This window comes from Hetaerina americana, unplaced genomic scaffold (assembly GCF_022747635.1).
Source record: "Hetaerina americana unplaced genomic scaffold, ioHetAmer1.1.p SCAF_2, whole genome shotgun sequence".
NCBI lineage: Eukaryota > Metazoa > Arthropoda > Insecta > Odonata > Calopterygidae > Hetaerina > Hetaerina americana.
This window is the reverse complement of record NW_027286763.1, coordinates 2392929-2418103: the sequence shown is the minus strand read 5'-3', so window position 1 is coordinate 2418103 and position 25175 is coordinate 2392929. Positions and strand designations below refer to the sequence as shown.

Sequence of the window (25175 nt, the reverse complement as noted above, 5' to 3'; positions counted from 1 at the left end):
AGAATCGTTGCCGAAACACTTTTCCAACATTTCCAACGTCCGTGCGCCACTAAATCCGTTTTTTACGCAAAATTTAATACAAGTTCGTTGTTGCAAATTTAAATCCATTTCTGAAATTGTAAAAAATCGCCAACACACACAGAGATAGATGTACTCTTGGCTACGTAACTTTTGCAAATGTCAAGTTATGACACTAAGATTTAAAGGGAATATCAACAACAGATGTACCAATTTAACAAAAAAAACAGAACTCAAATCGGAACGATGGGAGCGCCACACGGTGGTTATTCCGGGAACTTTTTGATCAAGGTAGTATACAGTTCTTCTATATATTCCTTCCATCTCTCCTGGATCTTTCCTGTGTCAAATATTATCTTACCCGACTTATCTCTAACTGTCAGCAAAGATCTTACAGGACGATAAGTTTGATATCCCATGCAGCTAAAGTTGTTCTCAGGATCATAAACAAAAGGATAGAGAGTAGGGCAAATGAGCACTTAGGGGATGACCAGTTTGGGTTTACTATTTATATGTTCAGCCTAATCATGAAAACACAGTAATTTATTGTTGAAAATTGCTTGGTTGATTTTCGAAGTATTCTCCATGATAATCGATACACTTTCGCATGCCCTCGAACCAATTTTCACAACACTTTTTCCACTCCGATTTAGGAACCTCCAAAACATGGTTTTTGAATGCATCGACTTCTTCAGGCGCCGAAAAACGTTGGTCACGCTATTTTTTCGTGATAAATAAAATGAATGAAAAGAAGTCATTTGGTGCTATATCAGGGCTGTACGGAGGATTTTGACCCATCAATTTGACATTTTGGTCAGCCCAATAGGTAGTTGTTTCAGCCGATCTGTGAGAGCTTGCATTGTCATGATGAAGAATGATCCCTCGTTGCCGCTTCTTTTTTCCGCGTATTTAACCAAGCACCTCTGGCAAACAAATTCTCGTGTACCATTCAGAATTCACGGTTCTACGTTGCTCCAACGGTACGGTTGCCACATGTCCAGCTATTTATCCGGGATCCAACACGAATAAATTCTTTTCACAGCTGCAAGTTCATGCAATGTCTTATTGATGCTCGTCGTACTGACCCCCGAGGATGCCTCAATCTCACGATAAATCACATGACGATCTTCCTTTACTAGTTCTTGAACAGCATTAATGTCTTCTGGCAAAACTGATTTTGGATGACATTCACGACTGTCGTCGCTGAGCAAACGGCGGCCGCGATGGCATTCGTTACTAGCGTTTCTAGCGCTAGTATACCAGCGTTTCACAGAGGCGAAGAAAAGGACTTAATCGCCAAAAGTGGAAGTTAGTTGATCGATGCGCTCCTGTCTTGATAATCCACGTCGAACGTCGTAAATAAATCATCGCCCGAAAGTGTTCACTAGTGAACTCCATTTTTTCGCTGAGACAAAAATTTCGAGTCACTGTCAACAGCACACGTTATGATCGACAAAATTTTCTGAAGAAAGTTAGCGTTAAAAGGGTCAAACTTTCGGATGGAAACTTCAGATGGCGCCTAAAGCACTTGAGTGTTGTCAAGGCTCAGAATATAAGTAGCAACTCTCGTTCCACCCACAGTGATCACCCCCAAGTGTCACCTGATTGGGCCACTCTATGTGCACTGGTCAAGCAATTCTTGGAACTCCTTTTGGCTGATTTTCTTCTTGGAGACCTCGACGCCTGGAGAGTGTTATGGTACTGCCTCTTCTCATGCGCCGGGCTATACTTAATATTCGATTCTTCTCGATTTTCCAATATTTCAGGGACCGCCCATTCTTTGTTGTAGGTCGTAAATGTACATATAAAAATTTTTATCGCCTCATACATCGAATTAATTTTTTTTGGAAAATAATTTCGATTAACATTACGAGTACAACCTCAGAGTAAAGATATTTCTTTATCGTACTTATCTAAATGGTAACTCAGTGGCGGCGGGGTAACGTCCCCGTCTGCAAACCCAGTGGTCGCGGGGTCGATTCCCGCCTAGGTGGTTTCTCCTCCACCTAGGGCTTGGGCGTATGTAATTGCAAATTGTTATATCAATGTTTAAAGTCCGGTGTAAAGGTTGAAATACTCTTTTCGGACTAATGCAAATTTAATAAATAAATTCGTCTGAGACAAATGCTAATAATATTGACGCATATTTTTCTACGTTCTAACATTTTTTCAAGTTAAAGTGAAAATGATAATGGAAAATAAAATTTTTGATACTATGATGGATGATGGAAAACTTATTGAAATAGTAAATATGCCGTAGTATATTTGCCAATGCACTCGTCAAATCACAATGCGCTCGGAATGTGATTCATAGCTATGCCAACAATTTTCCCTAATTTATGTGAAATCAATTTATTTTGCATCGATCCAAAATAACGTTGCGATGAAACACCCTGATTCTCCCCCCCCCCCCTGGACCAGTCGTGAAGGGCCGAAGTCTCCAATGATTTCGGAGGATCTTGGACCGAGAGACGTGAACGGAGCAGGGCTGGACAGTGACGAATAGAAGCGACGACGCCTCGCGGTTTGGGCGCACTTTTCGAGCTCCCCCGCCTCTCATACGATGTCTGTGCACGTAAGAGGGAAGCTGCTGACCCACGGGGGGATATTCTTTGTAATTAATCCTTAGGGTTCAGCGACGTCCATCTGATGAAGGATCCATGCTGCTTCCGGGAATTACCGTCGCGTAGGTCGTTGCAGATTGTAGCAGAGACGCGAGAGGACCTGCAAGCAAACCTGAATACTACGGACCAAGTTCTTCGGGAATCTAATAAGAGCATCAACAAGAAGAAAACTAAAATCCTTGTGTGTGAAAGAGAGAACCTGAATTGAATGGTTATTTTATTTCAATCGGATCAACATATGAGGCATATCGATTATAATCATATCATGAGAGACGACTTTTCGAATAGTCATCCAACGATCGAAATTCTATGGCAATCGAAAATTTTATATTGCCAAAAAGAAGACGAGAATTAAATGAATCGTATGTGCAGTAACAAATTTAAGACAAGTTTTCAGTTTTCTGGTAATTTTCAATGAAGTATCACGATGCGTCACCGCTATAAAACCACAGAAATGCATGAAGTACAGAGGGAAATCTCAAAATCGTATATACATCCTTGTATTTCGACACAAGGAACTCCACAGAAATTGACGCCTGCAGAATAAGTTTTTAAGGAAGTCGTGAAGAGAGGAAAATCCGTCGGCATTTTTGCAAAACCCGGTCAGCGTGCAGCGAGACGCACGGCATTCGATCTTCTTCCTTGATCTCTCCTCGGACGAAAGTATGAGTGCCTAATTATTAGGATCATGGTGATGGGTGGAGGGAACCATCTATTAATTCCAGACTACGTGATCTCAACTCACTTCTCCAATCGCGATATCACGCGAAAGAATGCATACTGCCAAGGAAATGATAAATTGATTATCGGTGATTAGGAATTGAAATCGCTTGATAGTTCATGATGTGAGGCCGTCGCCTCAATTGACGGATTGTCAGTGGATTTCATACGTTTGACTCACACCACGCTTCCCCGATCCCTAATAAATTTTCTGATGGAAATTACAAAAGATTAATACATTATTACTACAGTGGAAACGTTGCCAAAGATAAAGCCCGATCAGACGGTCCTGAGTCCTGTTTTCTCCTTTCTGAAAGGCGCGGGCTACCACACACCTCAAAATAAAGCGAAATCAAAAGGAGGCTCTTGGTGTCTATTTGCGAAAACAAAAGGAATCAACGAGCCATTGGAAAATTTAAAAACCTCTATTTTTAAATCCATTAATCGAGTTAATCTTGAATACACTTCCTTAGAAACTAAAGCCATTCGGATGATCAATAAAATATTGGTTCGAAATCCAAATTACCTGTTATGGATACGTATTTGAATTGAGGATATATTTGAACAAAACTTACACTTTTGTAAAAACAAACGGAGAAGCACCAGTCGTGGTAGGCATGGGTGGAGGGTGTTGATGGGAGAAATACGGAGGAGGTCAGAAAGAGGAGTCCAGGGGCCTTTTCCCCTTACTCCAAGTCACCCGACGCTATTCTTAAAAACGGCATAGGAAGGTAATTTGTAAAAGCGCCAGACGACAGCATCGGCAAACGACATCGGTCACGACCGATACCATTCTGATACCGAGGAAGAATTAGGGAAGAGTGAAGTGAATGCCTTCTGCATGACGATTCAAGTTCATCTACATCTACATAATATCCCGCAAGGGCGTGTGGCGGGGGATTTTAGGTCACCAACCGTAAAAAGGAACAATACCACATGCAAAACAACATGGTAAATTACACCCACAGCAGCGCACACACGCATGCAAAAATATATATCGGCCGGGAAGTTGATGGAAGGTTGACAAAAGAAAAACAGTTTCCTTCAATCAATGTCATAGTTGAAACTATAGTTCCCAGCAATTGACATACACCAGCCGCGGATTATTTAAGTTCACTGAATTAGGACGTTTGTTTACATACTGGTCCGTACATTAGGTATAGGGACTGGTTCGCTGTAGCCTCAACGGAGCGGTGGCAGGGGGTCCGACCGGTCGGCTCGGTAGAGAGGTCCCCCGCCAATCAGGTACACTTTAGTTCAGTAGCCTCCCGGCATGCGTTGAGACAAGAGGAGGATTTTTTTGACGTGTGATTGTTTGTGGTGTCGTCGCGCCAGCATGGAGCGCGCCGTCGAGCAACGCTACACTGTGAGGTTTCGCTTTATAATCTGCGTCTGAGACCCTTGAACGCATTGAAGAGACTTATGGGGATGATTCCTTAAGCCGCACAAGAGTTTTTGCGTGGCAAAAAATGTTTAAGGAAGGCCAGGAGCTCGTTGAAGACGACCACCGCGTCGGACGACCGCTCGAACCGATGCTCAGGTGGCCACAGTGAAAAAAGTTTTGGACTCTGACAGGCGTTTAACCATCGCCCTTATCAGTGAGGAGACCGGCCTTTAAGTCGGAACCGTCCACTTCCTTGTAGCACAGGATCTTGCGGGACAAGGAAAGTGTGCCCGAAGCTGGTGCCGCATGTCTTGAGCGAGGAACAAAAACTATCGAGATTATTGTGCGGCAGCTGCTGACAAAATTCGGCGTGGCAACGTTGCCTCACCCCCCCCCCCCCCGACAGCCCCGACCTGGTTCCACCTGACTTTTTCTTGTTTCCGCGAACAAAAAGGGAGCTCAAAGGATATCGGTTCGACTCCATCTAGGCGGTTCAAGCGGTGGCTCTCAACAGTATTCCGGAAACCGACTTCCAGCTGGCTTTTGACGAGTGGTAGACGCGTCGAACTAAGTCTTTCTATGCAGGAGAAATGTATTTTGAAGTTTATTAAGTAATTGTAATGATGACTGCAAGAATTTTTGATTTATGGAACCAGTCCCGATACTTATTGTACCGACCCTGTACATATTTTCTATCGTAATCTACCGGTTTAGGTAGGTTTTGGATGGGCATAAGCTACCAAACGGTACAGCGGCAATTCTCTTGCCTCTCTTGAGAAAAGAATCTGACATCTAATACTACAATAAGCCCCTGTTCAATGTCGAATACTTCCTTCCTCCCTTCATTTCATCAAACATCTTATTCCGTTTCATCATCTTCATTTTGTTTATACATCCTATGCCTGCCGTTCCCTTTTCTGTCTAGCACCCCTCTTCAGTCTTCAACTTCCCATCGCCAATCAAATTGCTCAGCATCCATATTTTCTGCCTCTCCTTGATATATCCCGACAATTCTCTCTTCTTGGCGCCTTTCGTTAAGAGTAGGCTAGTGCCGACGCCGGGTTTCTCTCCACCCTTCATCCTTTCTTGTCCATCCCCTATGGCGCAAATGACCTCAGCTGTCGGTCGCCTCCCCTAAATACTACTACTACAGAAGAACAGTCCTTTACTTTTTTCTCGAAATATTATTTTCCCTTTTCACATTCTCTTTTGATTCAATTTCATGCGAAAGTAATTTCCGAGGTATTAATAACTAGCAAACGAGGAATTAGGTTACACAAACAAAACTATGAGAATAAACGAAGGAAACATCAGAATCGAATAGACGCCAAAGTTAGGATAAATAAAATTTGCTTTGATGTGTTTTGGGTTTTAGACACCACCTTAACTACGTCTGCCCATTGCGCAATTTTGCTTTCAGCATAGGGGAAGTTAACCAAGTCTAACAATACGTTTCCAGGTCAGAAATAAAAACAGATGTAAATCTATAGGTGAAGTAGAGACATAGGTTCGCATCCCCCTTGAATGAACCACGGTCACCTGATGAGGGGAGTAGGGAATACTGACGCATTAATCGCTCTCTTGACCGGATAGTTCCTCTCTGTTTCTTTGGGGAAAAGTCATAACACCTCCTGCCACACTCCCTTGAGGAGATTCCGATGTATTTCGTGGATGTAGATTGGTATGTAGAATGTGATTTCATTATGGTTTTGGAATAAAGACTTGGAATAACGATCAATTTATGTAAAACTAGGATTATAAATTTCTATTGTTATGCGTTGAACTTGGCAGCCATTTCATGAATAAACAATTACTCTCTTGGATGGTATTTGATATTTAACAATAAATATTGAAAACGGCTTTGATTTGAATGCATAATTGGGAAAACAGGGTTGGGAAATTCGAACGGCGTCAGGAGGAAATGTATTCTATAATTAATTGGGATCACTGTACACTTCTGAGATATAAGTGTAACTTAGAGGACTATTCGTTTCGTAGTCAAGCCCACCAAACAGCGGCGGGGAATGTACGTGCCGCGGAGCACGATGCCGAGCGACATTTAAGATAAGGCATGGGCTACGACATTTATCGCGGGTGCCTGCGATCTCTGTCACCAGGCGTACGGCGTAGAATGATATGCAGCGGGACAGATTCTCTCGCTTCCAATTTGCAATTAAGTGGCAAACATTGGTTTTGCCTTGGTCCAACTGTTTTTTTACGCTACCTGCTTAGACGAATGTGTTTTTCGATAGTGGTTTTCGTTGTTTTTTGCATGAGCAAATGAAAGTGAATGCTGTGTTAACTTTAATCTTGAAAAAAAATATATATATATATATATATATATATATATATATATATATATATATATATATATATATGTTCACCTTTAAAAAGAATATCATCTCTCTTATGTTGGCGTTGCCGCTTTTAAGGTTTTAAATATTTAGCAATCTGGTTTAGCAACCTTCGGGTCTGGAGTTGCAAAGTTCAAAGGCGAATGGCACGTTTCTTTGAACACAGTCTTCTTTGACCGATCGCACCGAAAAGTTAGCCCACATGGAGTGACTCGCTCTTTGGAATTCTCATTCCAGTAATGAGAATGCAGGGGATTGATTCATATTCCTTCCTGTGCCATCAGTGTAAACAGTGACGAATGCCCTTGTTCTATCCAATATCCTGTACGAGGAAAACCCTGGAAAGAGTTGCGATTACTCTTCGTGATGTGCATTTGAATACAAATCGAGTAGTGGATTTCAGTGAACATGTATACTTATTATACGAACCGGAGATGCGAAATTCAAATCCGTATCTATAATTTCGGATTTCGGACATAAATCCAATAGCACCATGAAAAGACATTTTCAGTGGTATGACTCTCTCTTGTCATGGGCGCCGCAAAAATCCTTATTTCCGAATAAATCGAGAATTCTATGAAATCCCCAGAAGCTGCGGGAGATGCCATGACAGTGATTGTTATATCGGAGCCATTTGCTAAATGTACATTACAATGCAACAATTTCAGAGTGTAAAAATCATTCGCCTTGACCGAGATCTAAGAGTCTCCGGAGTCTAGAATTCGATAGTTGAGACGACCGCAGTGTTTCCCCTTATGTATTGCATGGGTGAAGTATGTATGCATGGCTACTATCCGAAAAAAACGTTTAAGTGTTTGTCAAGTTGAAAGTAAATACTGAATTTAAAACGTTTAACCTCAATAAAAAGTGGCTTAGTGTCCACTGGCAAGAGCTCGATTTTTTTAAAGAATCAATTTCTCTTATCTTTTATTGTATTAAATGCCCACATAATATTAATAAATAAGAAGAGGAAATTTCTAATATATACATATTCGAAAAAATTATTCATTTTTTCACAAATCAGGTCAATATCATTCCAAAAGACGGCTTAATGGGCGAGAAATCCTAGGCGGCTGCAATGGCGCCTCGTAGCCCTATGAACCATGAAATAGCCGATGATAGGTTTTATGTCATTCCTTTTAACTTTTCTGGAAACATATGCGATTATTCCCCTCCCCGGACTACAACCTTGACGTGGTGGAAGGGCTTGTGCGTTCCGATAACCCCTAGAGCTGTGCTGACGGGAGTAATAATAATTGCTCCTGGTAGGGTCACCCATGCCAGATAGGTCGAAGGTTAGGAGCCAGACGAAAGGTATTCCACGCAGCGTCTGTTACTCAGTGAGGCGGCTACAATGGCGTCTGACCCTAGTGGGGCGGCCAGTAAGTGATGGTGTCACGTTAAAAACACTATCGAGGAAGGCGACGGGAAACCACCTCAATTCTCATTCCAAAGATAAATATGATGGCCACTAAAGAGATTTTGAGTCCTGGCAACCACGGGGCTCGGCCCAATCGGCCGTGTGTCGTGCCCGGCAGCGGGGGAGGCAAGGCTTCCACGGTCGTCATCCCACGAAAACCTTGAAAGGGAAAACCAGCAGCAGCAGGACAGAAGACACAGTAGAAGAAGACCAAATTAGTTAGAATAGGAAGGTGGAATGTTGGAACGATGATGAGGACAGCGAAATTGGAGAATGTTGAGCGAGAGATGGAAAGGGGAAAAATAGATATTTTACGTCTATGCGAGGTGAGATGGAAGGATAGCGGGGATTAGTGGAGTGGTAATTGTAGAATAATATTCAGCGGCGGGGACGGGAGCCAACGAGGGGTTGCCATACTATTAAATGAAGAGGTAGGAAGAAGCGTAGTCAACATAGAGCAGGTAACGGATAGATTATTACTAGTAGAGATAAAAGCAGAACCGACGAACTTGGCTATTATTCAGGTATACATGCCACCGAGCAACTATACGGAGGAAGAGGTCGACAGGGTATACAATCAATTAGAGGACATAATCGCGTGTGCTCCCGCAGGGAAACATTTGATAGTGATGGGGGATTGGAATGCGACGGTAGGCGAAGGAAGAGATGGTGATGAGGTCGGGGACTACGGTTTAGGCACAAGGAAGGACCGCGGGGAGAAAGCAGTTGAATTCTGTATGAGACAGGGATTAGTAATCACTAACACTTGGTTTAGGCACCACAAAAGACGCAGGTATACATGGAAAATGCCAGGTGACTTAGATAGGTATCAGCTAGATTATATTCTGGTTAGACACAGGTTTAGGAACAGTGTGATAAATTCGCACAGTTTCCCGGGAGCGGATGAGGACTCTTGACTACAATTTAGTTGTTATGAAATGTAGCGTCCGTTTCAACAAGATTAGGCAGGGGCGGCGGGTTAGAAAATGGAATGTAGAAGCATTCAATTGATTGAAAAGGAAGGAGTACCAACAGGCAGTAGAGGAAATCATGGAGAATGGTAAAGAGCTAAGTACTATCGAAAAAAATGGGAAAGTATCACGGAAGGGTTGTCTAAAGCCGCAAAAGGATCTATTGGAACCGTTAACGCTAAAAGGACTAGGAAACCATGGATCACGGATGAGATGATTACAAAGATGGATAAGTGGCGAAAATGGAAGGATATAAATACAGAATTAGGAAAATGAAGTACAAAGAATTGAACAGTAAATTGAGGCGAGCAACAAATAAGGCAAAAGAAGCATGGTGGAAAACGCAGAGCGAGGATATGGGAAGTCTGCAGAGGAAGGGTGAAATCGGTGCGCTGTACAACCAAGTTAAATCTTTATCGGGAAGTAAGAAAGGGAGATCTCTGTTGACAGTTAGAGATAAGGCGGGTAAGGTAACAGTTGACGCAGGGAAGATGCAAGAGAGATGGAAGGAATATATAGAAGAGCTGTATAGTAAAGTACTTAGACCAACAAAGTTAGACATAGAAAAGGAACATGATGTAGAGGAAGATAGCTTAGGTCCAGGCATACTAGACGATGAGATAGAAAGGGCATTAAGGGAGATGAAACTAAATAAGGCCGTGGGGGTGGATAACATTCCTGCGGAACTATTGAAATGTTTAGGAAAATGTGGGAGGAAGAGGCTATATGGGCTGATTCGTAGTATCTGTGAGGAAGGAATCTGGCCGGAAGACTTTGAGATCAGTTTTAGTTCCTATTCCGAAAAAGGTAAAGGCTACGTCATGTGAGGACTACAGGAAAATAAGTTTGATATCCCACGCAGCTAAAGATGTTCTCAGCATCATAAACAAAAGGATAGAGAGTAAGGCAAATGAGCACTTAGGGGATGACCAGTTTGGGTTTAGGAAGGGGAGAAGTACGCGTGATGCCATTGCAGTAATGAGATTATTAATCGAGAGAAATGTAGAGCACAACCAGGAGGTATTTGCCTGTTTCGTAGATTTCGACAAAGCGTTTGATAGAGTGAATTGGGGAAAAATAATGAGTGTATTGCAGAAAATGGGAATAGAGTGGAGGGATAGGAGGCTAATCCGCAACCTGTACATGTCTCAGACTGCTCAGGTACGAGTGGGGAACGGGGAGACCGAATGGGTAGTGTTAGGAAGAGGTGTAAGGCAGGGTGCCCATTATGAGTGTTGCTGTTCAACCTGTATGCAGAGGAAATGATCAAAGAGGCATAGGAAGAACTGGAGGTAGGAATGAAGGTGGGTGGGGAATTCGTAAATCGGTTATGTTCCTTGATGACCAAGCTTTGTTTTGTCAGTCAGCCAAGGGGTTGCAAGCTTTGCTGAGTGAATCGGACATTCAGTGCGACAGGTATGGGATGAGAATCAGTATTAATAAAACAAAGGTGATCCGATATTCTAGAAAGAAAAAGGCTAAGCTAAACATTAAAAAAGGAGGGCAAAAACTAGAGCAGGTAGAACAGTTTTCGTATCTCGGAAGTTTTTTGGATCAACACCGTCAAAGTAGTAGGCACATAAGGCGAAGAATTGCGCTAGGCAAAGAGGCTTTCACAAGGAGGAGGGAGTTGATGAGAGGGACGTTGAGTAAGGATATTAAGAAAAGACTCGTAAAAACTTTGAAATAGAGCGTAGCTATGTACGGCGCGGAAACGTGGTCATTGAAGCAGGAGGATAGACGTAGATTGGAGGCTTTTGAAATTTGGGTGTGGAGAAGAATTGAGAAGGTTGAATGGACCGAGAAAATGAGGAATTGCTTGGTATGGTGGGCGAAGAGTGGGGTTTGTTAGGAGAAATCCTAAGGAGGCAGGAAAAGTGGATGAAGGGGGTATTGACCGGCAATGGGATGTTGAAGACTGTAATAGAGGTGAGGATGTTAGGCAAACGAGGAAAGGGAAGGAACATGATAGGGATGTTGGATGGGATGAAGGGAGGAAGAAGGTACTCAGAGATGAAGAGGGACTTGGATGTATAGTAGGATACTGCATTTTGTGTTTTGTTAGGAGTCACAAAATATTTATTTAGTAGATGTGTCCATCTAAAAACCTACCTTAACCGGTAGATTACCGAATAATAATAAATAATTATATATATATAATTATTATAATAATTATATATATATATATATATATGTATATATATGCATATGCTTTCGCACTTCTCTATCTTCCGATGAAGACGGAGTAAAATTCGGTCGAAATTATCAAGAAATAACGTGTGAGTGATCCTTTCTTGTGTTTCTATATTGTTTGTTACTGTGTAATGTGCTATAAACTACCAAACCGGGTTGATTACTGTGTTTATGGTTTTATATATATATATTATATATAAATATATATATTATATATATATATATTATATATATATATATATATATATATATATATATATATGTATATATATAACCATAAACACAGTAATCAACCCGGTTTGATAGTTTATAGTACATTACACAGTAATATGGTTATATATATATATATGTTTATATATATATATATATATATATATATATATATATATATATATATATATAACCATAAACACATTAATCAACCCGGTTTGGTATGGGTGATTGTGGAGTTCACCCAGCACTAAGCCTTTCACGGCGTGTGACATCCAAACAAGGGGAGAGATACTCGTGCAGTAAGTGTCGTTGGCAAAATGAAATAATCGGAAGTCGCCACCAGGGTTCGCTCTGTCGAAGAAAACATAAATTTGAAGTATCTGCGGGGCTGCATAAAATAATGAATCTAGGTTTTATCTGAGGTTGGGGAAAATTTTGAGAAATGTTGCCATGAGAATGCTGCGGGGAGGAGACAGTTGGCGTTAGTGAAGCCTTGAATCATTGAGCTAGGTTTTGGATCCTGGGTTTGATTTGTGGGGCGGCTCCCCGATTTTATCTGGCCATCTTTCGATTGCTTCATAGTTACTGCGACCGAAGTTTTCCTTCTTTTGCTTCTTTAAGACTTCCTCTCTAATTCTACTTCTATCTCTCTCAATCTACTTCAATCATTATCATGCGTGTTAACTGTCGTGTCGTGTCAGGCTTTCTCCAATCCATTTCCCTCTCCTTGTAAGTGTCCTCTTTATCTATTCATCAAGTTCTCCTTCATGTGTTTACTCTTGTATATTTTATTTTCATAATGTGTTTGTTTTTTAATGCAAATGTAGATAAGGGGTGCTGAATCTTTTAAAACTTTTCTATTCCATCCAGTAGTTCGTTTCGAAGTTTACCATAATGATATCCTTATGGAAAGCAATCAGTAAGAATTTTTTCCAAGATTATTCGGGTCTCCCACCGGGTCCACGTTCGTAGGTTTGCCGACGTTTCGATGGCCGAGTCGTCCATCGTCTTCATGCCCTGAAGACGATGGACGACTCGGCCATCGAAACGTCGGCAAACCTACCAACGTGGACCCGATGGGAGACCCGAATAATCTTGGAAAACATTATTCGCCGGGAAAGTACCAGATTATTCTTCAGTAAGAATTTTAGCTACTGTACGGAAAGTGCCTCCATAGGTCGACGTTTGGAAATGAGGGCTTCAATGAAACGATGAGAATCATTTTAGAAGCAAACGACCACCTTCCATATCCTTTTGATATAAGACATTCAACATTTTCGGGACATGCACTATTATGAGTATGAAGTTCCACTCGAAAAGAAACTTTCTAGAGGGTGCCCATGATGCTGTTCGCCCTAGTTTGTTTTTCGGTATCCTTCAAAGTTTTGTTTATTCGTTGGAATTACGATCGAAAAATTCAGAAAAAAATGCGCCTTGCAATAGTCATTTTACAAGTTGAAGGGGATCTCACTTTCTACGTATGATGTACTTTCGAGATGTCGCGCAGCGTAGTGGAAATAAATGAATGGATTTGTTATTGAGTGTACATTTGTATGTCTATTTGAATTTTCCAAATGTAATGTGTTGTCCAATGATGCTGAGCTAATCCTTACGTCACGCGGAGATCATTGTTGCATTTGCTTCGGTGTTTGAATATTTCGTAATCTATGTCGTTATATTTTCTGTCCAAAGGTTGAACAGGGTTTGAAACAGTTAAGCTGTCTTTTCATTGGCTTTGCCGCTGAAAGACTGGATGTAGGGGAAACACAGTATTTTTCCTGCCTTACTGTCATCACTGTGTTTTCCTCGGGAATAGCAGTGTTGGAGTAGCATCACAAATATAACCTCTCTCGGGATGGATGGTGTATGTATATTATGGAGTTCACCGTAAAATAGCCTCTTCGAAATTGGGGTAATCGTTTAGCCGAAATCGTCCGATAAAACGTGGAAATGATGACCAATAGGCAATCGGCTCACACGAACTGTGGCCTAAGTAACAAATGGGAGTCGTCACCATTTAGGTAAAAACTACTCGACACCGTCTGGACTTCAGCTTTTTTTTTATTAACAGTTCATTCTCTGTGTCCGCTAATTACTGAATGAGCGCGTTGAAAGTGGCATCAAGTGAACACTCGTGAAGAAAATTCGAAGCGATTTCCGGGATGCATAAAGAATAGCGACACTGGCGATGATCGCGAAGGCCAAGTCTTCGCTGCTCAGGCTCCAGGTCTGTCCGCTCCAGGATGACGATGATGTCACGCTGGATTTCCCGCTGAGTTCTTCGAGGAAGTTTCACGGCACTCCTTCCTTTTCTCTCAAAAAACCTTGCGGTTTGAAGTCGTAAGAAATTTGTGTGTCGATACATTTTTCAATCCTTCTCTCATCGGAAGTAGTTTTTGATGTCATAAAAATCCATGGCGTGGATCTCAAGGAATGAGGGCGAACAATGTATACGTACAAAAAAGTATTTTGAATTGGATGGAGCCATAATCCAACAGAGTAGTTAATTTAAATTTGTGGAAGATGCTTAGGGAGCTGATGACTAGATTTTCTTTTGTGCCTTCCAATTTTGTTGTTTTATTTGTGAATTTTGTGAATAACCAAGTTCGGATGTTTACATAAACCACCCTAACCGGGTGGCATCTCTCTTGTTGTTCCTTCCCCCCTCCCCCCCCCCCCACAAATAATTCTCAATGTAATCTTTAGGGTCTGCTTCATAGTTCGGAGAGTAGTTTTCCCCACGAAATAATTTCGAATCCCGGCGCGTAAGTACACTATGGCTTGAGAATATCCATATTTAATTATAAGACTGAGTATCACTTGAGAAATTCCGTCTCTGGTGTTCATATTTATTTGGCAAGACAAATCCTCGAGGACCGTGCGCATTATTAGGTATTATTTGTCATCCTCTTTTTAAGTGCGGGGAGTTTCATCTCCTTGCCCGCAGGATGCCGGTTGGGAACGCGTGTGCGTTAAATGAGTCCAACGTGTCTCTTGTGTAATATCCTAATGGTGTCCTGATGCAATCAAAAGCATTATAGCTTTACAAAAGACTTCCAATTGTACAATGCTTATAAAGTTTAGTGTGTTAACTGTGAAAACGTGTGTGTGTGTGTGAAAGAGGTCGTAATTTTGGAATTAGCGTATTTGAGCGTAGGAAGTTATTCCTTTACATTAATCTCAAATTGTGTCTCCTAGAAGCATCCAAGTGATGAGTTCCTGTCCTTAAATCCATAATGTGAAGGACGCTACTTATTGCTTTTCAAGCATCGATAAAAGAATCCAGCGGAAGGAAATTGGAATCGAAGTATTATTGGCTTAAAATGTCTTATAGTTCTACTTCTGCGTCTTTTTATCACTTTAATAGAATCGTAAGTCTTACTCCTATTTCTCCTTCCAGAACCCCCTCCTCCATATTCACTGTTCCTCATCGGATAATCGCAGATTGGTGGTTTTGAGAGCATTTCCCCTATATCCTATTCACGACGGTTCAAGAATTCACAGATGGAAAACGATATGGCTGCGTAGGTTTTCGCGGCGGTGGTTTGAAGGATTCTGCATTGTCGGGTTTCACCGCGTCGTTGTTTGAAGCTGACAACAGTTTCGCCGAAGTTGCTTTCGGCGTCATCAGGTCGAAGATGAGGGACTTGATTAGAGAAGCCATTGAGATCGCCAAAAACCCGGAGAGCATTAACAGAGATGAAGGCTACCATCTCCACAACGCGTGGAAGAGAGTTCTCCGGAAACGGACCAATCAGCGAGCGGCCACTAGACGGGACCACCTATATAAGGGTGGCAAAATTCCGAGTCCCTCCCCCGAAGAGGATTATATCCTAAAACGGGGTTTCCGTATTGTTGTGTTATGTTTCCACTATATATTTTATGTATTCATTCTTGTGCGCTGTTCTTTACGGAAATAAAAACCTTTAAAACCGAGTCCCTCATCTTCGGCCTGAAGACTCCGAAAGCAACTTCGGTGAAACTTTTGTCAGCTTCAAACAACGACGCGGTGAAACCCGAGAATGCAGAATCCGATGGAAAACGATATCTGAATGTAGAATCTTCACTTGTATGTATTTATTCGTCTGATTATGTGGTTGATAAATTACAGCTTGGAGATCAGATGATTTTCATGGTATGAGAAAAGCAAGCAAGCCTCATGACATCATAAGGTTAGTACGTAAATGGATTTATTTCAGAGTTATGAATGAAATGTTGTCCGCTTCCAAGAGGTGTGCTTAATCATTAATCGTTGTGATTTCTTTAAAAATGAAATTGTTTTTTCACAGTGATAATTATGTAAACGTATGAAGTGCATCACTTGAATTCCAATATTTTTTCCACAAAATGCTGTCGCAATTCCGAGAAACAATCGTGCATTCAATGTTAGTTACCTGTCCTTGAGTATGTGGTGGCAGGGAGTTTAAATGCCATGTTTTGTGGAATACGGAAAGGTGTCACCACGAATGGTAGCGTTTAATACGAGGGTAGGCTGAAAACTAATTCACACATGCTTGTAGACAACAAACAAAATGGCCCTCTGGAGCACTCCTGGTGGCATGTGGAAGTAATATTCCCCCTCAACACGCATGCGCAGGTTTGAGATCGTTACATTCGTACAGTGTACTTCGAGAAGCGGAAGTATGGAGACGTGTTCTTGTGCTTTGTCAACGCGAGTTACAGGCAGCGTGCTGAACTATTTATTTATAGGTAATCTACCGGTTAAGGTAGGTTTTTGGATGGTCACAACTACCAGATAAATATCTTATTTCTCCTAGCGAAACACAATCAAGCAACCTACTCTACATCAAGTCCCTCTTCATCTCTGAGTACTTTCTTCCTCCCTTCATCCCGTCCAACGTCCCTATCCTGTTCCAGTCCTTCCCTCCTTTGCCTAACATTGCCCCCTCTATTACGGACGTCAACATCCCTCTGCCGATCAATATGCTTTACATCCATTTTTCCTGCCTCCTTATGATTTCCTCCGACTATCCCCTCTTCTCCCCCACCACACTAATATATACGAACATATTATATTAAACTGTTCATTGTTAAAAGTATTTAAATCTTCCGTCTGTTATTCACTTTTAGCACAGTATACGAACTTATAAACGCGTATTTCGTATTGGTTGCCAGTTGATTAGTTTGGATTGATGCGGTGTCCTGTGTATTTTTAATGTTGGTGTTCGACGGCCCAGTGGGGCCAAATATTTTGTTATTATTACCGTCAATGGGCCTTCAGAGTATTTCTGCGGTATCAGTCCAAATGACAGGATTTCGAAGCGGAAGTATGCAGGAAACCCGCTCCCAACCGGAACCTAAACTTAGAACCGTGATTTACTTCGAACCCATGCCAGTATTTGGAGGTGTCAAAAAATCTAGACGTAAATATGATAGCCTCATACATTCTTGGATTGGTCATCGAATGGCATATGCTAAAATGTAAATGTGATGCAAAAGAATTGAATTTCAGCAGAAGTGCATTCTTCTCGATTGAGATGCCGATTGGCTGCTTTACTAATGTAAAATGTTTCTCATTATCCAGCGGTGCGCATTCGTTTCCCGCCAATTTGTTTTATCTGCCGCATCCACTTTTATATTTCTCGGCTGTTGCGGTCGAAAAAAAACGTTTTCTCTCCCAATTCTTCCAAAGGTTGGCGTTACTGTCATTTCATGTTCAAGTTTTCAATATTAATATATTTTTAGACATTTCATTTGGTACTGATCTGACTAATTTCAGATTTTGAGTTAATTCCTAAAATTTGAATCAAACGATTTAGGTTAATTTGAAACCTTGTGCGTCGAAACCAAGAATACTCGGGCTGAACACTCCGCTAAACCTGCAATTTGTTTTAGGAGTAGTAGACGACACTGTGTCTTTCGTTAATAATATGCTAGAATTGTTCATGGCACTCTTTTCTACTTCATGCAAAGTGTCTTCCCTAATTCCATAGGCCATAATCAACCGTGCAAAATGGCCTCAGTAGTCGCCTGACCCCTCCCTATGGCTTTCATTCTCTTACGTCCCCGTGGGGACACGCGACCGTGGCGCTGCTGTCTGGGGGTGAGAGGACTTCATCCTACGGTTAGTCGCTAAAATCCATCGTTCGATTTTTGTGAAGGTTTTTCAATTCTATTTCAATGCGTTGTCGAATATTCACTTTTGGGGAGATGTTTAATTCCACGTTGAGTTGCAAACGAGAGAGAGAGGGGATAGGGAAGTTGCGGTGGCTAACGTACAGGCTTCCCACCGAGAGGGCCCGGGTTCGAATCCTGGCGTCATTGATCGTTCAATCCTTAGATTGGTTGACTGCAGCCCTCCATCCTACCCTTCCTAATTGGCTCACTTCCTGGTATTTTTTGCACTGTACTTTCTTCTTTATTTGTCCCATTATCCTTTGGCCTTCCTCTATTTTGGACTTTACCCTCTATTTTACCTTCTATTGTATTCTTCACAAATCCATTGTACCTCAGGGTGTGGTGCCAGTCCATCTGGCTCTTCTTTTCTCGATAGTGTTCCGTATCGCCCGTTCTTCATCTATTCTTCTGTATACTTCTTCATTTCTTATTTTATCCGTCCACTTTATCTTAAGCATCCTCCTCCAGCACCAGGTTTCGAAGGGTTCTAGTCTTTCCTAGTCTACTTTTCCGATGGTCCATGCTTCTGATCCAGAGAGATCCACCACGCTCCACACGGATGTTTTCACGCATTGTTTCCTCGTTGGTAGTTCTACCTTCTTTGATCACAGCAGTTGTCTTTTCATTGTGAATGCTCTCTTTGCTTGAGCTATTCTTCGCTTGATGTCTGTAGTACTTCTTCCGTCCCATGTGATGGCTCATGGGAAAGTCCCAGAAGTACCCGGCCTGACCTAGAGATGGCGGTAGTTGTTTGAAAAATATCACTGTATTAGAAAGTATGGAATCTATAAAGCATGTGTTTCAAGTTTGAAGATGCTATGTTGTTTAGTATTTGTATGGCAGCCATCAATAGTGATCGTTTTCAGTGACTTTGTGAAAAAGGAAAAAAAGTAGTCATTGTTATGTGACGCAATACTTTTATTTGAAAGGCCCAACTGGATTCTACTCTGAGTGAGTCTGATCCTTCGTTTACAAGAGTCAAGTATTGGGCAGCAGAGTTTAAACGAGGCCGTAAGAGCTGCCAAGACGGGCATCGCATTGGTCGACCAAATGAGGTGACGACTCGAGAAACGGCGCAGAAAAACCACAAAGTGATATTGGATTATCGTCGACTAAAATTGCGCGAGCTAGGTGACATAAAAGGCATTTCAAAAAGTGCGGTACATCGCATATTAACTGAAAATTTGGACATGAGAAAGCTGTGTGCAAGATGGGTGCCGAGTTTGCGCACTCTCGAGCAAAACCAGTATCGTAAAGATGTTTCGATGACTGTTTAGCAAGGTTTCACAGAAACAAAGCAGAATTTGAGCGCCGTTTATTAATTACGGATGAAACATGGGCCAATACTTCACACTCGAGACAGGACAATCAAAACAATGGATTCAAAAGGGAGAACCGCCTCCAAAGAAGACGAAGACCGTTTCATCTGCAGGCAAGGTCATGGCGTCGGTTTTTTGGGATGCGCGTGGGATAATTTTCATTGAAAATCTTGAAAAAGGAGAAACTATCAACGGCGAGTATTATGTGAACTTACTGCAACGTTTGAGCGAGCTAAGAAATCAAGCAAAAGCGGCCGCCGCATTTGGCTAAGAATAATATGTTGGTTCATCAAGACAATGCACCAGCTGGCAAATCCGTTATTGCAATGGCCCAAATTCATGAATTTAAAGTTTGAATATCTACCGCATGCACCCTATTCGCCAGATTTAGCCCCCTCGGATTATTTTCTTTTCGCAAACTTGAAAAATTGGCTCGGTGGTCCAAGGTTTTCCACCCGTGAAGAAGTGATTATATCGGCAGTTAATGGCTATTTGGAGGAGCAAGACAGTTCTTATTATAAAAAGGGCATCGAAATTATTGAACATCGCTGGGAAAAGTGTATAGAGCTAAAAGGAGATTATGTTGAAAATAAATAAATTTTTTCCAATTTTTTGTGTTTTCTTTGTTGGGTCGGGTACTTCCGGCATCACCCTCATACTTCCGAGATAGGTGAAAGGAATCCACTTGCTCTAATTTTTGTCCTTTCAGTGTGACTACTGTATTTCGCTTCTCTTTCCCACATACTAGGAATTTAGTCTTCGTCTTGTTTATGTTCATGTTGTTTCTTTGTAGAACTTGATCCAATACTTTTGGTCACCTTTGAAGATCCTCCTGGTTTTCTGCTATCATCGCAATATCTTCGGCGAAGCGTAGCATCGAATCCTGGAGGCGACAGATATTTTTCAGTGGCATCCCGATCCCTAGTTGAGGTGCTTTGTAGAGGGCACTTTGAGTGAGTACGCCGTCCGTCGGACGGGACGTTAAGCTGCGGACCCCTTGGCGCCTTTCGCTAATGCCGACGCCGGGTTTCTCTCCACCCTTAATCTTTCCTGTCCATCCCTTAATGGCGCATATGATTTCAGCTGTCGGTCGCCTCTTATAGAAACTACCGCTACTGCGAAAGAGAGATGGGAAGGTGTCGGAAAATCCCCTGCAAGACTTCCAAACCGAAATATTGCCTCCGATATTCCTAATCCCGACGTGTTCTTTGTCAGGAGGAAGGAATCCAAACAGCAGGCTTTCGCGTGGGTTCCTAGATCTCTATTTTGCCGCCTTGGCTTTCGTCAGGTGGGTAATTGGTCAATTAACTGTTTCCGGTTTTCCTCCACATGCTAAACCAACTGGGCCATTAGTCCCGCGCGCGACGCTTAAGTGGATAGTAGTGCTTACTCCGGCCCAACTCTCACTTAACTCCTCCCAGAAGCAGTCCATGCGTTAAGGGGGCCGTCGTGGACCTCCCCTCTCCGTGTCCTCTCGGTCCGTCGCCTCGACGACTAATTAAGTGTCCCACTCGCCGGAAGGGGAAGAAGGCGCTTCTCCTATTGACGCTGGTTCGTCTTTGCAGGCTCGACCTCTCCGGTGCCTTCCAGCCGCGGTGCGACTGGGCACCAAGCGGACCTTGCATCCATATTCAGCGGAGCTGGCGATTTGGAAAGGTGAGTACTCGCTCAGATACGGGTCCATTCTGTCTCCAGCTCCCTAGCCGTCGAAAGGGAAACGCAAGGAGTTTTAACAATGCTTGCTTTAAATTCATTTGACCAATGTCCATTCATTCCCCTCATCACATACTCTTTCATCATAGTGGTGCCATTTCGAATGTCATTCTAGCGATGGAAAGATTTAAATGGAAGCGGAAACTAATATTTTCATGATTTTCGATTAAATGTCTGTGAGAGTGTTTCTGAAATGCCTCGAGAATGACATCATTTTAACGATTGAAAAAAATGCTATGCAGCGTGTTTATTGGACAGACTTCGTATGCTCGCCAGCTGGGGAGGATGTGTTGCTACTTGGTCTATCGACACATTTTCGCCTCCCCGTTCCTCTCCATGTAATCTAACTTGTTCAACCTACATTTGCCGACCCCGGTGGCGGCGGGGTAACGTCCTCGTCTGCCATTCCAAGGGTCGCGGGTTCGATTCCCGCCTGGGTGAGTTTCCCTCTATCTAGGGCTTGGGTGTTTGTAAATGTGACATTATTATCGTTGTTAATAGTTCGATGTAAAGGCCAAAATGTGCTGTTTTCGGACTTATACTGAATAAATAAATAAATTTAGTGGATGGTTGTTGACTAACCGAAGAAATCGGTGTCTATGTGTGTTGTGTCGTATGTCCCATTGGAAGGCTTCGAGTGACACTGAATCTATGCTGGGATAAGTGAAAACGAGCCAAAGGCCACGATATTTATCGAAACGGGAGCGGTGAGGAGATTTATTTCTTTGATGTGTGGTCATGATGACCCGTTCGTCAAACTCGGTTTCGCCTCTCTTTTGTGAGAATTATTCGCACGCTCGTTTCATATCAAAACTCATCCTTTTTGTTCAAAATAAAGCACGGTTTTACGCTACTTCCCGTGGTTTTTTGACTCGGTAGATATTTTTATGCCGAAAAAACTGAAACTAACTGCACATAATCGTTGTTTTAATGAAATAAATAAATGCAAACATTCGTGAAAACAGGAAGTGATCGACAATCGACAATTGGGTGTTGCTAAAACTGGACCTTGGCGAGTGAAAAATATCCTGGGGTATCGTGGAACGCGCGTTTGTAAATATTCCAGTACTTTAATGACTCGGCGTAATGTTGTGGATTTTTATAGCGGAAATTGGTCTCGAATTGGGAAAAAAACCGTTACCATAGCCGCACCCCTAATTTTCGATTCATTTTTCTTTAATTCCAGGTGTTAAGGTATTTTCTCGCTGTAAGTTAGAGTGTATATTTTTGCAGTACCAGTGCTGGGTACAGCGTTCATTTGATTCGGTAACGGTACTCCCATCGGTCTGCTTCGGTCCATTTTCGCCGGCATGCCTCTGACCTAACAAGAGCAAAGTCATAGCTTTCACTGCTCCAAACAAGCCCTCTGAATGCCTTGATGGCGAACAGGCATGTATGTACCGCTCCACTGACTGTGCTTGGGAAATATTCCATTATCTGATGTGTCTCACGTAAGTTTTCGTGCGGCTCTTGCGGTTATCTAGCGAAATTCGGAAAGATCGGTATTTTATCAGTTGGCAGGGTAAACACGTGTCGTCGCTATGCACGTGCGCGCGCCTCTTCTATAGTAAGCGTTCAGCAATCGGGCTGTGATTTTTCTTAACATTTTCTTGAGCCACTGTGGAGGCGTGTTTCGTATATTTCTTTTAAACGGCAATAATTTAGAGACGATGGAAGCTCTCGTGTATTCTTCAAGAAAGAGGATGAATGGATAAGGAATTTCGAAAAAAATATTCATTTTTTTTACAAATCAGGTCAATATCATTCCAAAAGACGGCTTAATGGGCGAGAAATCCTAGGCGGCTGCAATGGCGCCTCGTAGCCCCATGAACCATGGAATAGCCGATGATACGTTTTATGTCATTGCCCTCCCCGGACTACAACCTTCACGTGGTGGAAGGGCTTGTGCGTTCCGATGACCCCTAGAGCTGTGCTGGCGGGAGTAATAATAATTGCTCCTGGTAGGGTCACCCATGCCAGATAGGTCGAAGGCTAGGAGCCAGACGAAAGGTATTCCACGCAGCGTCTGTTCCTCAGTGAGGTGGCTGCAATGGTGTCTGACCCTAGTGGGGCGGCCAGTAAGTGATGGTGTCACGTTAAAAACACTATTGAGGAAGGCAACGGGAAACCACCTCGATTATCATTCCCAAGATAAATATGATGGCCACTAAAGAGATTTTGAGTCCTGGCAACTAGGGGGCTCGGCCCAATCGGCCGTATGTCGTGCCCGGCAGCGGGGGAGGCAAGGCTTCCACGGTCGTCAACCCACGAAACCCTTGCAGGGGAAAACCAGCATCAGCAGGAGAGAAGACACAGTAGAAGAAGACCAAATTAGCTAGAATAGGAACTTGGAATGTTAGAGCAATGGTGAGGACTGGGAAATTGGAGAATGTTAAGCGAGAGATGGACCGGGGAAATATAGATATTTTAGGTCTATGCGAGGTGAGATGGAAAGATAGCGGGGATTACTGGAGTGATAATTATAGAATAATATGCAGCGGCCGGGACGGGAGCCAACGAGGGGTTGCCATACTATTAAATGAAGAGGTAGGAAGAAGCGTAGTCCACATAGAGCAGGTAACGGATAGATTATTACTAGTAGAGATAAAAGCAGAACCGACGAACTTGGCTATTATTCAGGTATACATGCCACCGAGCAACTATACGGAGGAAGAGGTCGATAGGGTATACAATCAATGAGAGGACATAATCGCGTGTGTTCCCGCAGGGAAACATTTGATAATGATGGGGGATTGGAATGCGACGGTAGGCGAAGGAAGAGATGGTGATGAGGTGGGGGACTACGGTTTAGGCACGAGGAATGACCGAGGGGAGAAAGCAGTTGAGTTCTGCATGAGACAGGGATTAGTAATCACTAACACTTGCTTTAGGCACCACAAAAGACGCAGGTATACATGGAAAATGCAAGGTGACTGAGAGAGGTATCAGCTAGATTATATTCTGGTTAGATACAGGTTTAGGAACAGTGTGATAAATTCGCAGTTTCCAGGGAGTGGATGCGGACTCTTGACTACAATTTAGTTGCTATGAAATGTAGCGTCCGTTTCAAAAAGATAAGTCAGGGATGGCGGGTTAAAAAATGGAATGTAGAAGCATTCAATTAATTGAAAAGGAAGGAGTACCAACAGGCTGTAGAGGAAATCATTGAGGTTGGTAAAGAGCTAAGTACTATCGAAAAAAAATGGGAAAGTATCAAGGAAGGGTCGTCTAAAGCCGCAAAAGGATCTATTGGAACCGTTAACGCGAAAAGCACTAGGAAACCATGGATCACGGATGAGATGTTTACAAAGATGAATGAGAGGAGAAAATGGTAGAATGTTCACACTGAGATAGGCAAAATGAAGTACAAAGAGTTAAACAATAAATATAGGCGGGCACCAAATAGGGCAAGGGAAGCATGGTGGAAGACGCAGTGTGAGGATATGGAAAGTTTGCTGAGGTAAGGTGAAATTGGTGCGCTGTACAGCAAAGTTAGATATTTATCGGGAAGTAAGAAAGGAAGATCTATGGTAAAAATTAGAGATAAGTCGGCTAAGATAATATTTGACACAGGAAAGATCCAGGAGAGATGGAAGGAATATATAGAAGAACTGTATAGTAAAGAACTTAGACCAACAAAGTTAGACATAGAAATGGAACATGACGTAGAGGAAGATATCTTAGGTCCAGGCATACTAGACGATGAGATAGAAAGGGCATTAAGGGAGATGAAACTAAATAAGCCCGGGGGGGTGGATAACATTCCCGCGGAACTATTGAAATGTTTAGGAAAATGTGGGAGGAAGAGGCTATATGGGCTAATTCGTAGTATCTGTGAGGAAGGAATCTGGCCGGACGACTTTGAGATCAGTTTTAGTTCCTATTCCGAAAAAGGTAAAGGCTACGTCATGTGAGGACTACAGGAAAATAAGTTTGATATCCCACGCAGCTAAAGATGTTCTCAGGATCATAAACAAAAGGATAGAGAGTAAGGCAAATGAGCACTTAGGGGATGACCAGTTTGGGTTTAGGAAGGGGAGAAGTACGCGTGATGCCATTGCAGTAATGAGATTATTAATCGAGAGAAATGTAAAATACAACCAGGAGG

General features: G+C 42.4%; 1 protein-coding gene across 5 annotated transcripts in view; it reads left to right on the top strand.

Moving 5' to 3' along the window:
• The window catches only part of ATP7 (copper-transporting ATPase 1), a 143874-nt gene that overhangs the window by 2693 nt on the left and 116006 nt on the right, over positions 1–25175 (top strand). For 4 of the 5 annotated variants that reach the window (XR_011700635.1, XR_011700636.1, XM_071584555.1 and 1 more), the window contains exon 2: positions 20920–21010. The exons of the other annotated variant lie outside the window; for it this stretch is intronic. Coding sequence is in view for 2 of the 4 variants with exons in the window: in XM_071584555.1 (XP_071440656.1) it covers positions 20920–21010 (91 nt within the window). In the remaining 2 variants the exon portion in view is untranslated. The remainder of the gene's footprint in view (positions 1–20919; positions 21011–25175) is intronic. 5 annotated transcript variants of the gene reach the window in all.